This window comes from Microcebus murinus, chromosome 8 (genome assembly GCF_040939455.1).
Source record: "Microcebus murinus isolate Inina chromosome 8, M.murinus_Inina_mat1.0, whole genome shotgun sequence".
Classification (NCBI taxonomy): Eukaryota; Metazoa; Chordata; class Mammalia; order Primates; family Cheirogaleidae; genus Microcebus; species Microcebus murinus.
The window spans coordinates 70,929,312-70,941,764 of NC_134111.1; the positions used below are offsets into that span (position 1 = coordinate 70,929,312).

General features: G+C 42.1%; 1 protein-coding gene across 5 annotated transcripts in view; it reads right to left on the reverse strand.

Moving 5' to 3' along the window:
* The window catches only part of ANKRD44 (ankyrin repeat domain 44), a 286,791-nt gene that overhangs the window by 71,347 nt on the left and 202,991 nt on the right, over positions 1 to 12,453 (reverse strand). For 4 of the 5 annotated variants that reach the window (XM_012776977.2, XM_012776975.2, XM_012776976.2 and 1 more), the window contains exons 14-16: positions 11,666 to 11,806; positions 10,464 to 10,544; positions 6,904 to 7,015 (exon numbers count right to left, since the gene is read on the reverse strand). In XM_012776977.2, the coding sequence (XP_012632431.2) occupies positions 6,904 to 7,015; positions 10,464 to 10,544; positions 11,666 to 11,806 (334 nt within the window). Of the gene's footprint in view, positions 1 to 5,366; positions 5,917 to 6,903; positions 7,016 to 10,463; positions 10,545 to 11,665; positions 11,807 to 12,453 lie in introns of those variants that run through there. The other variant, XM_076005771.1, reaches the window with a different exon arrangement.

The window sequence follows — 12,453 nt, forward strand, 5'->3', positions numbered from 1 at the left end:
AATTTCTCTTTAACCCATGTATTATTTACAAGCCTGATTTTTAATTTTCCAGTATTGGTGATTTTCCTGGTGTCTTTCTGTCACTGATTTTTAGTTTTATTCCACTGTGGTTAGAGAACACACTCTATATTATTTCAATTCTTCTTGGTTGATGCTGTTATTAAGTTTTTCTATGAGTTTCTGTCTAGTTGTTCTAGCAGTTGTTGAAAGAACGGTGCTAAAGTCTCCAAGTATAATTGTGGATTTCTCTATTTATCCTTTCAGTTCTATAAGTTTTTGCTGATGGCTATAATCAATCACCTTATTCTCTCTCCCCCTACTCTAGGGTTACTTCTTTTCCTATCCTCTAGGTAAAACCTCCAACAAATAATTAAAAGTTCTCTGGGCACTTTCTTTACAAATATCACTTCATGTCAGTAATTAATCTATCTACTTCACTGTGATTATCACAAACTCTGAATGCTGTTTAACACTGAAGTTTCTCCCCTCCTTTCCCCAAAGACTGCAGCAGGTGAAAGAGAGGGCTGACTTCTGTTTCCTGGCCTTGGGCTTCTCCTCCTGTCCCTTCATTGGCCACCTTTGCCTCCTCCAGGACTGAAGTGAATAGGGAAGGAAGGACACACAGGGAGCAGAGACAGTCATCTTACTGACTGGCACCCTTTGGCAGTGATATCCTCTGACAGGGTCAAATGTTGAGAATTGTCCCTGTCTTGGATGCGAGTTAGGTTCTCCACCAGCCCCCCTCACTGGGGCCTCTCACCTGCAGTTCCCCCTGCCTGGGTGAATGAACCTCCCCTGCTGGTAGCTCATATGCCCCCCTCTGCCCTAAGAATCCTGGTCTCCCTACTTTTTCAGGCAGCCCTCTTGAGCAGGATCCAGGAGAATCCTGGGCCAGTTTTGGCCCTTAGCTCACATTTGGGAAACATACACTTTGACCCACAGTTGCTGAACATGGAGTGAGTTCTCAAACACAGCCTTCTTTAACTGCCTGGCAAGCAAGCTCTGGTCAGAGCCATTCCCATTCAGTCTTTACATGCATCACATGTCAGTCCAGCATGCCCCCTACATTGTGTGGAACACAAATCAGATATCCAAGACATCTCCTTGAAGCTTCCCTTATTTGGGCTTGGGGTCAGCAGACAGCACCCTTTCTCCACTGCTACAGGGGTGTTGAGATTCACAGCAGAGCCAGCTCCAAAGAAACCTTCTCTCTGATCTCTAGCTTCTTGTTCTTTCCAACTCTAACTTTAGAAATGGGTAAGGAGACCATAGTTGAAATACTAGTATCTCACTTTGAAATGTGGGGGCCATGGCACCCCTGTTCTGGGCCCTCAATTGAAGGTGAAACTGAAATTGTCTACTTTAATATGTCGTGTTGAATGGTTCTTTCATCAGTTGCCAAATTCATTTACAGTAAAGCCAAAAGAGTTTTTTCTGCCATATTACAAAGAAATAAATGGAACACTTCATCATAAAATACTGTCTATCCCACTGTTCTGTATATAGATTTATGTCTAAATTCTGACTCAAAATTTGTGAACTTATATTTATATTCACAGCAGTGAAAGGATGCCAGTGGCATCAAAATATCTCTGCTCACCCTCTACCTTAATGAGAGTTCCTCATGAGATTTTATGTTTCTCTCCAACTGAATTAAATAGAAGAAAAAAACAAGACCAGCATTGTTGGAGTTTCCAGAGAACACAGCCCCTTGGAAGCCTGCCTGCTGGGAGGGCATGTACTCCCCACTTCATCTCTTAGCAGCACCTCTGGGGATGGGGACAGAAAAAAAAGTCATCAGAGACTTGTACAGGGCTGGGGTTCAAGCTTACTGGTTTTTCGTCTTCTTGTCCTCAGATGACCACTCAGCAGCTCTCCTTTCTTCTTCTTCTTCTTTTTTTTAACTCCTTTTCTGTATCCTACTTTCTTAGTCTTCAGAAGCTTAACTAGACGCTGCCAATGTAAGTACATCTTGCACAGATACATGCAGTCTGCGGTCCTCAACCCCCTGTTAGGGAACCGCCTGAGCTCCGCACTACCTTCCCCTCACCCACAACACCCCAGCTCCCCACCCTCAGTCTGTGGAAAAACTGTCTTCCATGAAACCGGTCCCTGGTGCCAGAAAGGTTGGGAATCACTGCACATAGGTACTCAGAGCCAGGTGGTAATGGTTTCCTAAAGTTCTGTGAAGAATACAAGAAACAACCCAAAACATCGAGGAGTTTATTTGAAAGCAGCATAATTTTGGTGTTGAGTTGCCTGAGACATAGTCATCTTCAGTCTGCCTTCAGAGAATCCCAGAAAATCCTAGAATATATATACAGAGACATTCGTCACCCCTACTTACTCTCACAGTTGAAGCTCAAGTTAGCTCATAACAGTGAAAAGGAGAGAAGGTTCCGGGGAAGCAGCCACATTCCAAGTGATTTGGCATGGCAAAATCTTGGACTGAATTTAATCACAGGCCTAGAGTTTTCAATCTCTCTAAATTTCTGTAGGCAATTTATGTAATTATATTGGCACACATATTTTTCCATTTCAATAACAAAGCCACAAAGATCTTTATGTGCATAGACAAATCTTTAATATTGTAAAAGAAAAACAGCAGCCAATATAAACTCAAAAATTCCAAATAGGGGCATGCTTCCCTGATTTTTCTCTTCAGAGTCAGTAAGAATGCATCTCAGATGGAGGGAAAGACAAGCTTAGAGCTCTCCTTTGCCAACTCCCTTCCTCCACCCTAACATACATTTTATTCAGACATAAGACGCTTTATTAGCCAAGTCTCCCCCGCACTGCTTTGATATTTTGAGCCTAATTGAATATGACTGATCACAGCTCCCGGCTCACATTTGTGGGCAGATTTTTGCTTGCACACATAGTACATACGTCTTTGATCAAGACCAGCTCAGAACACCACCCTAAGTAGATAGACTTGGCAGAATTCTGAACCTTGGTTATTCTATCAAGACTAAGGAGTGCATGCTAATTTTTAGAAGTTTTTCTTTTCTCGTGGAACTAATTCAACATAAGTCTGTATAAGGGAAGTAAAGTTAAAACAACTAAAATAATTTCTGTTCCTTCTTGAGTATAGCAAAATAGACTGAACAATAAACAAGTACAGTTTATAAATTCTGATCACAGACAGGAACTATAAACCACGAATGCCAAGTAAACACAGACCAAGTTAACGTCAAAGTCAAATAAAATACATATCAAATTTAATGATACCTATTTAATGATATGCATAATCACAGTAATTGCTCAACTAGATGGAAGGAGGGGCCAACAATACATTTCATCAACCTCACAAATCAGTTGGCCCTGATGGCCACCACCCTCTTCAATCCTACTCCAAGTCCCAAAGGACAAAGCCCTGATCTGAAAGGGAAGGCCCAGGGGCCACAAATTCATATTTACTCTCTCTACTCCTTCCACAGGCCAGGGAGGGACCATGAAATTAAAGAAAGTTCTCCCTGCGCAATTCCTGCTTGGAGGCTCAAATAAGCTATCCAGAGCTACCAGATGTGCATCTTTCATTGGCAGAACTCTAGCACCAAGCAGTCAGGGACAGTTTGTTGCAAGGGTGATCCCTAGGAAGACTGGTGTTTGTGTCGTGAGATGAGGAAGAAGATAGGCACGGCAGTGAGAAAGAGTCCTAGAAAGTCACCTCTCGGTGCACATTGGTTAATTGGTTTGCTTCGCTAACATCTAGTCCCCAGGGAAATGGGAGTTTTAAGGGATATGAACGTATTGGGTTCCTATAGAAAGAGGGACAATAAATTAGAAAAAGTGCGCCCTCCCCACCCCAAAAGAAAACCCCACTTCTTCACCTAATGCTTGTATCAAGGACAGGCCTTATTCCCTCTCCCCTCCTTCTAGAACCCCTTCATCCTGTTCATCTCCTGACCAAATCTGTTCACAGTTGGACGAGCCAGCAGTGGGGATAAGATACCTGTAAAGGCCTGGCTCTGTGATTCCAATCTTAAGGGAGTGTCCAGGATTCTTTTAGGGTTGGGTCTTGTTTTGATTGGGAGGGAGTGGGGTATAAGAATGTTTATAGTCTGCTTAGAATCTTTCCTTAGTGTAAACAACACCCAAGAGGAATTTTAGAATGCATTCCAAAATAGGAATACATAAAACTTTCTATGCAACTATAATCATTCAGAAAAGAGAGAATTCACATCCTGTCTGTGTTAAAAATGACCCACTGCAGGTCTTTCCTAAAAGCAAACATGGTCACACTTCTACCAATTTATATTGATAATCTGCCCTTGTTCTGTTCAACTGACATTGCAAATTAATATCCATTAATACCTTTCCCTACATGCTTTTGAATATCTTATAACTGCCACAAATAATCATCTCTTTGTGAATTACACAGGGCAAGTGTTGATCTAATCAAAGGAGTGATTTCATTATCAGACAGAATTCTTGTGGACAGAAGGCTACATCATGTCCATATAATAGGAGGCCATGAAATCACTGGCTTCCTACATCTTTCTATGAAATTGGGTAGTTTTAAAATATGTTTACAAATTCTTTGACATACCTCTCTTTAAAAGTTAGAGACTACCTACCCTCTCTGTATTTTGGGCCTGCCTCAATGAATAGATGTAGCACGAGTGACCCTGTGTGACTTTAAGGATAGATCATAAAAAGTGATTTGGTCTGCCTCTATCTCTTTTCTACTCTCTCCCAGGACAGATGCCTTTGGACCTCTGTAAGCTACGATGTAAGACATAGAGCTACTCTAGAACTGCCATTCTAGAGAAAATCACATGAGAAAACACATAGAGGCAGAGAGAGAGAGAGAGAGAGGCCCAAGGAATGTCAGCTGTTTGAGTCTTTCAGCCCAAGTGATTGACAGGTGAATGAAGAAGCCTTTGAGATTACACCAGCCCCAGCCAAGATCTGATTGTAATCTCCTAGGATACCTTCACTAGAACTACTTGGCTAAACCACTCCAACTTCCTAATCCAAAGAAACAATGAGAGATGAATATTATTATTATTATTATTATTATTATTTGAGACAGAGTCTCACTTTGTTGCCCAGGCTAGAGTGAGTGCTGTGGCGTTAGCCTAGCCCACAGCAACCTCAGACTCCTGGGCTCAAGCGATACTCCTGCCTCAGCCTCCCAAGTAGCTGGGACTATAGGTGTGCCACCATGCCCAGCTAATTTTTTTTCTAGTTGGCCAATTAATTTATTTTTTTCTAGTTGGCCAACTAATTTATATTAGTTGGCCAATTAATTTATTTCTATTATAGTAGAGACGGGGTCTCGATCTTGCTCAGGCTGGTTTCGAACTCCTGACCTTGAGCAATCCGCCCGCCTCAGCCTCCCAGAGTGCTAGGATTACAGGCATGAGCCACCGCGCCTGGCCAGATGACTATTATTTTAAGCCACTAACTTTTGGGGTGATTTTGTTATGCAGCCACGGTAACTGAAAGAGGAGCTATGATGGAATCAGGACAAGAGGACGAAAAAGTGCTATCTACCCCCAAGATCAAACAAGGAAATCTTCAGCATCTACAAGAACTTCAGGAAAGAAGACTTAGAAGTCTTCAGGAACAATGAAAGTAGGAACAATTTGTCAATAAATGCAATGAAAAACAACACTAGAATAATCACCTTTTTATTTCCATACTAGGTGACCTCTACGAGAATTTTCCACATTCATAGTTAAAAGAAATATATTAAGGCTGACCCTGAGAAGAACCTCATAGGCTGGCAGCAGAGTCAGAGGCAAAGGAAAGAGCTGGGGCACATCTCCGTCATCTCCACGTAGGTGCCAACACCATCACTCACTTGTTTTCTACCTCGTGACTTTTTTCTATAGACTGTGCAGCTGATACAGTGCAAGTGTTTCCCCCACCACAGCTCTGAATCACTTTGAAAAGGAGGACTTCTTCCTTTCAAGGGACATGGAACAGAGTTGGAGTCCAGTCAGGAAAGGTGGTGTTCATCTCCATCATTGGGCCAGAGAGAGTGAGTTTGTGACACCTGCGTGTCCTGGTGAAGCTGACCCAAGAATGATGCTGAGGAGGTGGCAACTGGGGGCACGCAGGCAGGAGGCAGCCACAGAGCCAATTCCCTGGCCCACCCAGTGTTTTCAAAACAGAAAATTTCTAGCTGTCTATCTTCTCTTGAAGTCTTGGAGATCTAGCAACCCTGGGTATGCATTCCCACCTGGTCTCAACCAGTGGGAGCCAACTAGCTATTTCTCCCTTTAGACAGAACATGCTGTCTCTGCCACAGTCCCCATCACTCCCTACTGTTTTATATGTGAGCTCACGTCTCTCATTTACTGTATACTTCTGGTCTCTGTGGGCATCTGAGCTTGGGTTTTGTGACCTATGCCAACAGACGAGTTTCAGACTCCAAACTGCCAGGTGCTTCTTGGTCACACCATAGGTTTGAAATTCTTGGTGGTTTAGAAATTCAAGTAAATTCCATGGTTGTGCCCTTGCCAATTTCTTCCCCTAAATTACAAATGTGGGACCATGACAAACCCATACACCTATGTAAGTAACCTTACAGCGCTGTTATTCAACAGTGGAGTGCAAGGTTTGCCCCTAGAAATACAGTTTATTTGATACATCCTAATTATCTGTAAATACAAACTGTGTCCATACACAGATCTAACATTCCCAGCCCAAATTACAGTAATGTGGAAAAGAGTCAACTGTCAGTTAGTTCTGAGATTAGAATGGACAGAAATGGAATAATGAGGTCCACATATCATGAATAACAATTTAGTCACTTAGCATGGAGTATCTTCAAGGTGATTTCTACTGGTGACTTAATTAGGCAGTGAGGGCATTTGTTGAAAGTTTAAGATCAGCATTTCCAGAGGGGGGTGTGTGTGTGTTAGAGAAAACAAAGACAAAACAACTCACCAATTCCAGACATTGTCTGTGCCCATAGGCAGCAGCGTAATGAATGCTATTGTAACCTTCTTTGTCCCGGATAGATGGATTTGCATCATTTTGAAGCAGAAACTCTAGACATCTGTAAGTAGAAAGATGAGGTGTTATTTTAGAAACATCTTGGGACCAAAAGGGATAATTAATGTAAATCCTCCTATTATGAATGTTCCAGGAAGCACTTCATGAATTTCAGTGTTTCTTTAAAAATTCTACAGCAATGAAGTCTTATGTGTTGGAAGGGGTGTGTGTGTGTGTGTGTTCTGTAGCTATCTTTGAGTTTGAAATAGCCATTCTAGAATTCAAGAGAAGCTTTAGGAACAAGAGGACAATTAAGGCTTTTGTTTCTTCTCATCTTAAGTTACAGAGCATGTCTGTCATCAAGATTACTGTATAATAAGTTTTAGAACTCCATGTTCAAAAAACCGAAGTCTTAAACCTAATAAACAAGTGGTCACAACTTGCAATAGGTCTTCCCTCTCTATCAGTGGGAAGAGGGCTGGTCTGGCCCAGGGCAAGCTTCAGTTCACTGGAGAAAGGGGCATTTGCTGAGGTAGCTTAAAATTCTACAGACTTCTAATATCATTATTTTAAGTTTTGGAATGTTAGAACACAATCTTGGGTCATTCTACTTTTCTCATAGCTGTGTTTCTTGGCCTCACTCCAATTACAGTCAAAGTTATGTCCTACAACCTGTAGTGGGGCTACACTCTCTACCTTATTTTTAACCTCATTCTGAAGTTAAAAGGGTAGAAAATGAAAGTTAAAAAGAATAAATAAAGAACCCAAGAATAGACTAAATAATAAAAATAATGGAAAGGGTAAACATGTAAAAGAAATGAACAATTAATTTTGTAAGCACATTTGAAGAAAGAGGGTTTAATTGTACCATTAGGAATATAGACCAGAAAGAAAATTGTAAAAGCCTTTCAGGCAGAGTTGTAATTTTTCTGAAAAAGCCACAGTCTTAGGAAAATGTTAGAGGAAGAAACACAGCTCCATCTTTGCTGAAGAGCCCAAAGCTCCAGGATGTAAGAACCCAGGGATTTAATGAGTTCTGTTCAGGGCCTATGGCAAATGGTCCATTCCTCCTGGCACAGGGGGGGGGGATAACTAGGCAGAGAGCAAAGCTCCATAATTCAGTATTATTTCTGTGACCGTGGGCCAAACACATCCTTTATAAGACTAAGATGATTCAATTTCATACTCAAATTGAAATTTTAAAATTCTAAATATCACCCTATACTTTAAGACCCTATACTTTGAGACCTTCCAATGGAAATTTTATATCTATAAGTTTACTCAAAAACCTTTAAATGGCATTTACCTATCTTTCGGAATAAGGCAAGAGGAATAAATAAATCACACACAGAAACAGTTAAAACAGATACATCAATTTCCAGAAGAACTGATGAAAGACATAAGACTTTTTTAAACTAAATATCTACATTTCACATGATTTATCCATAAAATGCTTCATAATAAATCAAACTATTATTAGAGTCCTGCTATCATGCTGTCTTTGGTCATTTGCACCTTATAAGGAAGAAGTTCTTTTTCATTTTGGTAATGAAATGTCCATGGACAGCATCCCAGGTGTGACTCACATTAAACCCAATTTGGCTCTTCAAATAAAATCATTCCATAGGGCCGGGCGCTGTGGCTCACGCCTGTAATCCTAGCTCTTGGGAGGCCGAGGCGGGCGGATTGCTCAAGGTCAGGAGTTCAAAACCAGCCTGAGCAAGAGCGAGACCCCGTCTCTACTATAAATAGAAAGAAATTAATTGGCCAACTGATATATATATAAAAAATTAGCCGGGCATGGTGGCGCATGCCTGTAGTCCCAGCTACCCGGGAGGCTGAGGCAGAAGGATTGCCTGAGCCCAGGAGTTTGAGGTTGCTGTGAGCTAGGCTGACGCCACGGCTAGCCTGGGCAACAAAGTGAGACTCTGTCTCAAAAAAAAAAAAAATAAAAAAAAAAAATAAATAAAAAAATCATTCCATAAGAATAACATTCTAGTAGACATATAATCTCCAACTTCTGAATGGATTATATTCCAAAACTCAGTTGAGTTTGTAATTTAGAAAACCCACAGAATATAGCTTAACTATGCACTATCTACGTTCCTATTATAATGACACAGTACTGTAGAATTTGGATATTCTCCACATTGTTTCTAAGGAAAAATGAATTTCATGTTTTAATTGGGGATGCTTATCTTTTCTCCTCCCAGGGCCCTGACTAGCAATTTTGGCAGTAAGAGGCAAAATCAACAGATGTGCATTAGGTCAAGGGTGTACTTGGACACAGGGAGCAGTCTCCCTTCGCATAAAAGAGCTCTCGGGGCTAGTTCCCTGTCTCTCTCCTGCTTTTCTTGCTCCCTCCCTCTCCATCATCGGCAAAGGGGCTGTTCTGGCCCAGGGCAAGCTTTCAGTTCACTGGAGAAACGGACAATTTACTGAAGTAGCTTAAAATTCTACAGATTTCTAATATCATTATTTTAAATTTTAGAGTATTGGAGCAAAATCTTGGTCATTCTACTTTTCTCATAGCTGTGTTCTTGTCCTCACTCCAATTATAGTCAAAGTTATGCCCCGCAATATGTAGTGGGGCTACACTCTCTACCTATCCCTTCCCCAACAGTCTGGGTGTGGGAGGAGCCCAGTGGCAGGTGGGAAGACCCTAGAGTGGACACAAGAATTCGACTCACATAGAAACTGGTTCCTCTGACCATCGGGGAAGAGAATAAACAAGTCACAAACTGGGTGCCTGCAGACTGGCAGAGCACTGTATCCACTGGGTCCCACAGGGGCAGGGCACAAAACGTGGGCACCAGTTCATTTGCTTGTTTATTGCTTCAGCAGGTGCTGAACGCTGACGAGGAGCCAGGCACCACGGTGGGCACTGTGAGCTTCTTACTGGGACTCACAGTGCAGAAAAGACTCTCCGAGCTTCCCTGTGTATCAACCCCGGGTAATGGCGGGCACTCCAGCCCCTGTCACAGCCACAGCTAAGTCTCTGGCAGAAATCAGAGAGAGGCAGGAGGGATGAGGGGGCCCCGGCGCAGCTGTCTTCAGGGGCAGGAGGCTGTTTGTAAGTTGACGTGTGTGGGGCGGGGGGCAAGGGGAAAATACAAATGGGGTATTTCACACCAAAGTCTTCAGAATCTTAACAGTTACCCCAAATTGCAAAAGCAGAACCTAAGGTCCCAAGAAGAGGCAAATTTGTCCCCTGAGGCACATGGTGCATGGCAGAGTCAGAAATGATATTTGAGACACCTGGCCCTAAAAAACACTGACCTACCTGGTGGTGGCCGAAGCAAAACTTACGATTTTAGAAACTTCCCCAATGTGAAAACAGCAGAATTCAAGGACGTAATAACAGAACAGTTTCTTTGTCTTTAAAGGCAAGCCCATATCATTTCCCCAAGATCCCAAGTGAAACCCCAAAATAGTAAGGCAGGCAGCGTGGCCACGAGAAGCAGACAAAGGATCAGAAATGGCACCTTGTCTTAAGTGGAGAAGAAACTTACAGCGAGGCTTCCTTTTCCTTCAGCTCCCTGGCTCTTTCAAGCTCTTCTGAATTTTCATGGGCATTTCCTAAGATAGTCTTACTTCTCAGCATAAGAGATAGAAAAAAAAACTGCAATTAATATTTTCAAAGGCAAAGTTGTTAATGGTTTTGGTACAATTTATATCTCAATGCTTTTTACCCCAACCCAAAGGAAATAAGCAGCACTGATTTTCACCGAGGGCATCCACGGTTTTCTCCAAGGCCATCCAGTAAATCTATTCTCTCCTAAGGAACCTGTCTGAGAACACGACTTTCCTAAAACTTCCACCCAGGTATCAGTGATTAAGGCAACAATCAAGTTGCCAACCCTTCCATAAACTCCCCATCTTACATACATATACATAAAACAAATATAAGTGAATGTGTACATTGGGTCGTGATATAAGACATATATCTCATCGTGTGTCACCATCTAACAGCCATTGACCTACGGGAGAGGCAGTCAGCACTGACCCAGAATCAATTCCACAGTACAGGGCAGCAAATAATTCAATAATTCTTCAAACAGTGTCACCAAAATGTATCCCTATGAAGAAGGCCCGCCTGAAGCCTTTGAGTACAACTTCCTCGATTGTGGGCATCTCCCCACCTTCTTGCCTTGTACTTCACTTATTTCTGTTTTCTATTCCTAACCACCTACAGAATCCAAACATGTCCTAGGGCAACCAACATCCTCTCCTCCATCTCCCGAAAGAGCATTCATGGCCAGGTTTAGAACAATAATGCCTGGTTTACACATCCTGGCGCTGCATTTGAGGGCCTTTGGGATTATGCATGGGTGGACATTTTTGACATATATATTAGCAAATGTAAGTTTTACAGCAAATGAAGCATTTAAGTAGTGATAATGAAAACTACAGTATATGTCAAAATAAATTACAACTGATTTTGAATGAACTGAAAACCTGGCCTTGACAGCTCCACTTGGCATTCAACCCAAAGAAGAGAGAAGTTATTGTGCAGTGACATGTAATAATCACACATAAAGCAAGCAGAATGGGAAAACCCAGGTTAGGAATGAAGAAAGTCCAACTCGTTTGGGACTTGATAAGAGAGATTTTTCATTTGTAGTTTCTGTGAAGCAGTCTGAAGACAACTGAGCAACACCTCCCCGCTCCCCTGCCCTACCCCGAGAGGAGGCATGAGCAAGGCTGCCATTACTTTCTATCCATGTCTGATGCAGCGGCATAGTGCAAAGCTGTCCGTCCCCAATCATCTGTTTCGTTAACGTTGGCCCCTGTAGTCACTAATGTCTCAATACAGTGGAAATGACAATTCGCAGCTGCATAGTGCAAAGGGGTCCTGAAAAACAAACAGCAATTTATGATTCATTCAGTCCGGAAAACAGAGCCATCACTGGCAGTAGTGCTGAGAGCAATATTCCCAGGGGCACAGAAAGCTCCTCGACTCGCAGTGTGTGGAGGCCAAGGTTGTGCCTTCCTTTCACTATCCAGTTTGGGTACTCCTCATACAAAATGCTTGGGACCAGAGTGTTTTGGATGTTTGAGCATTCCGAATCTGAAATCCAAAATCCAAAATGCTCCAATGAGCACTTCCTTTGAGTGTCACGTCAGCGCTTAAAATGTCTCAAATTTTGTTTTTTTAAAATCCATGTTTGAAATTCTTCTTCTGTCATTTTAGTGGTCTGATTTTGGTTGATGTCCATTTTTAGAGAGCTGATGTTCCTCTTTGGGGGTGTGCTTTTAGGATTTTCAAGTGAGGGATGCTTAACCTCTATAAACTAGAGCTGAAGCTACAAAGACAGTGTCTTCAGGCAAGGCTCTTCGCCACAGACCCATCCTTTCTTTCTATTCCTAGAGCCTATCCAAGTCTGCATTATTGTTCTTTGAACCATTGCAAAACCATCCCAGCAGCCTCCTTGGCTCTAATTAAACTTTCAGCTAAATTTTAGTTAATATGAATGAAAAATTGGGTTTTCTGAGGTACAA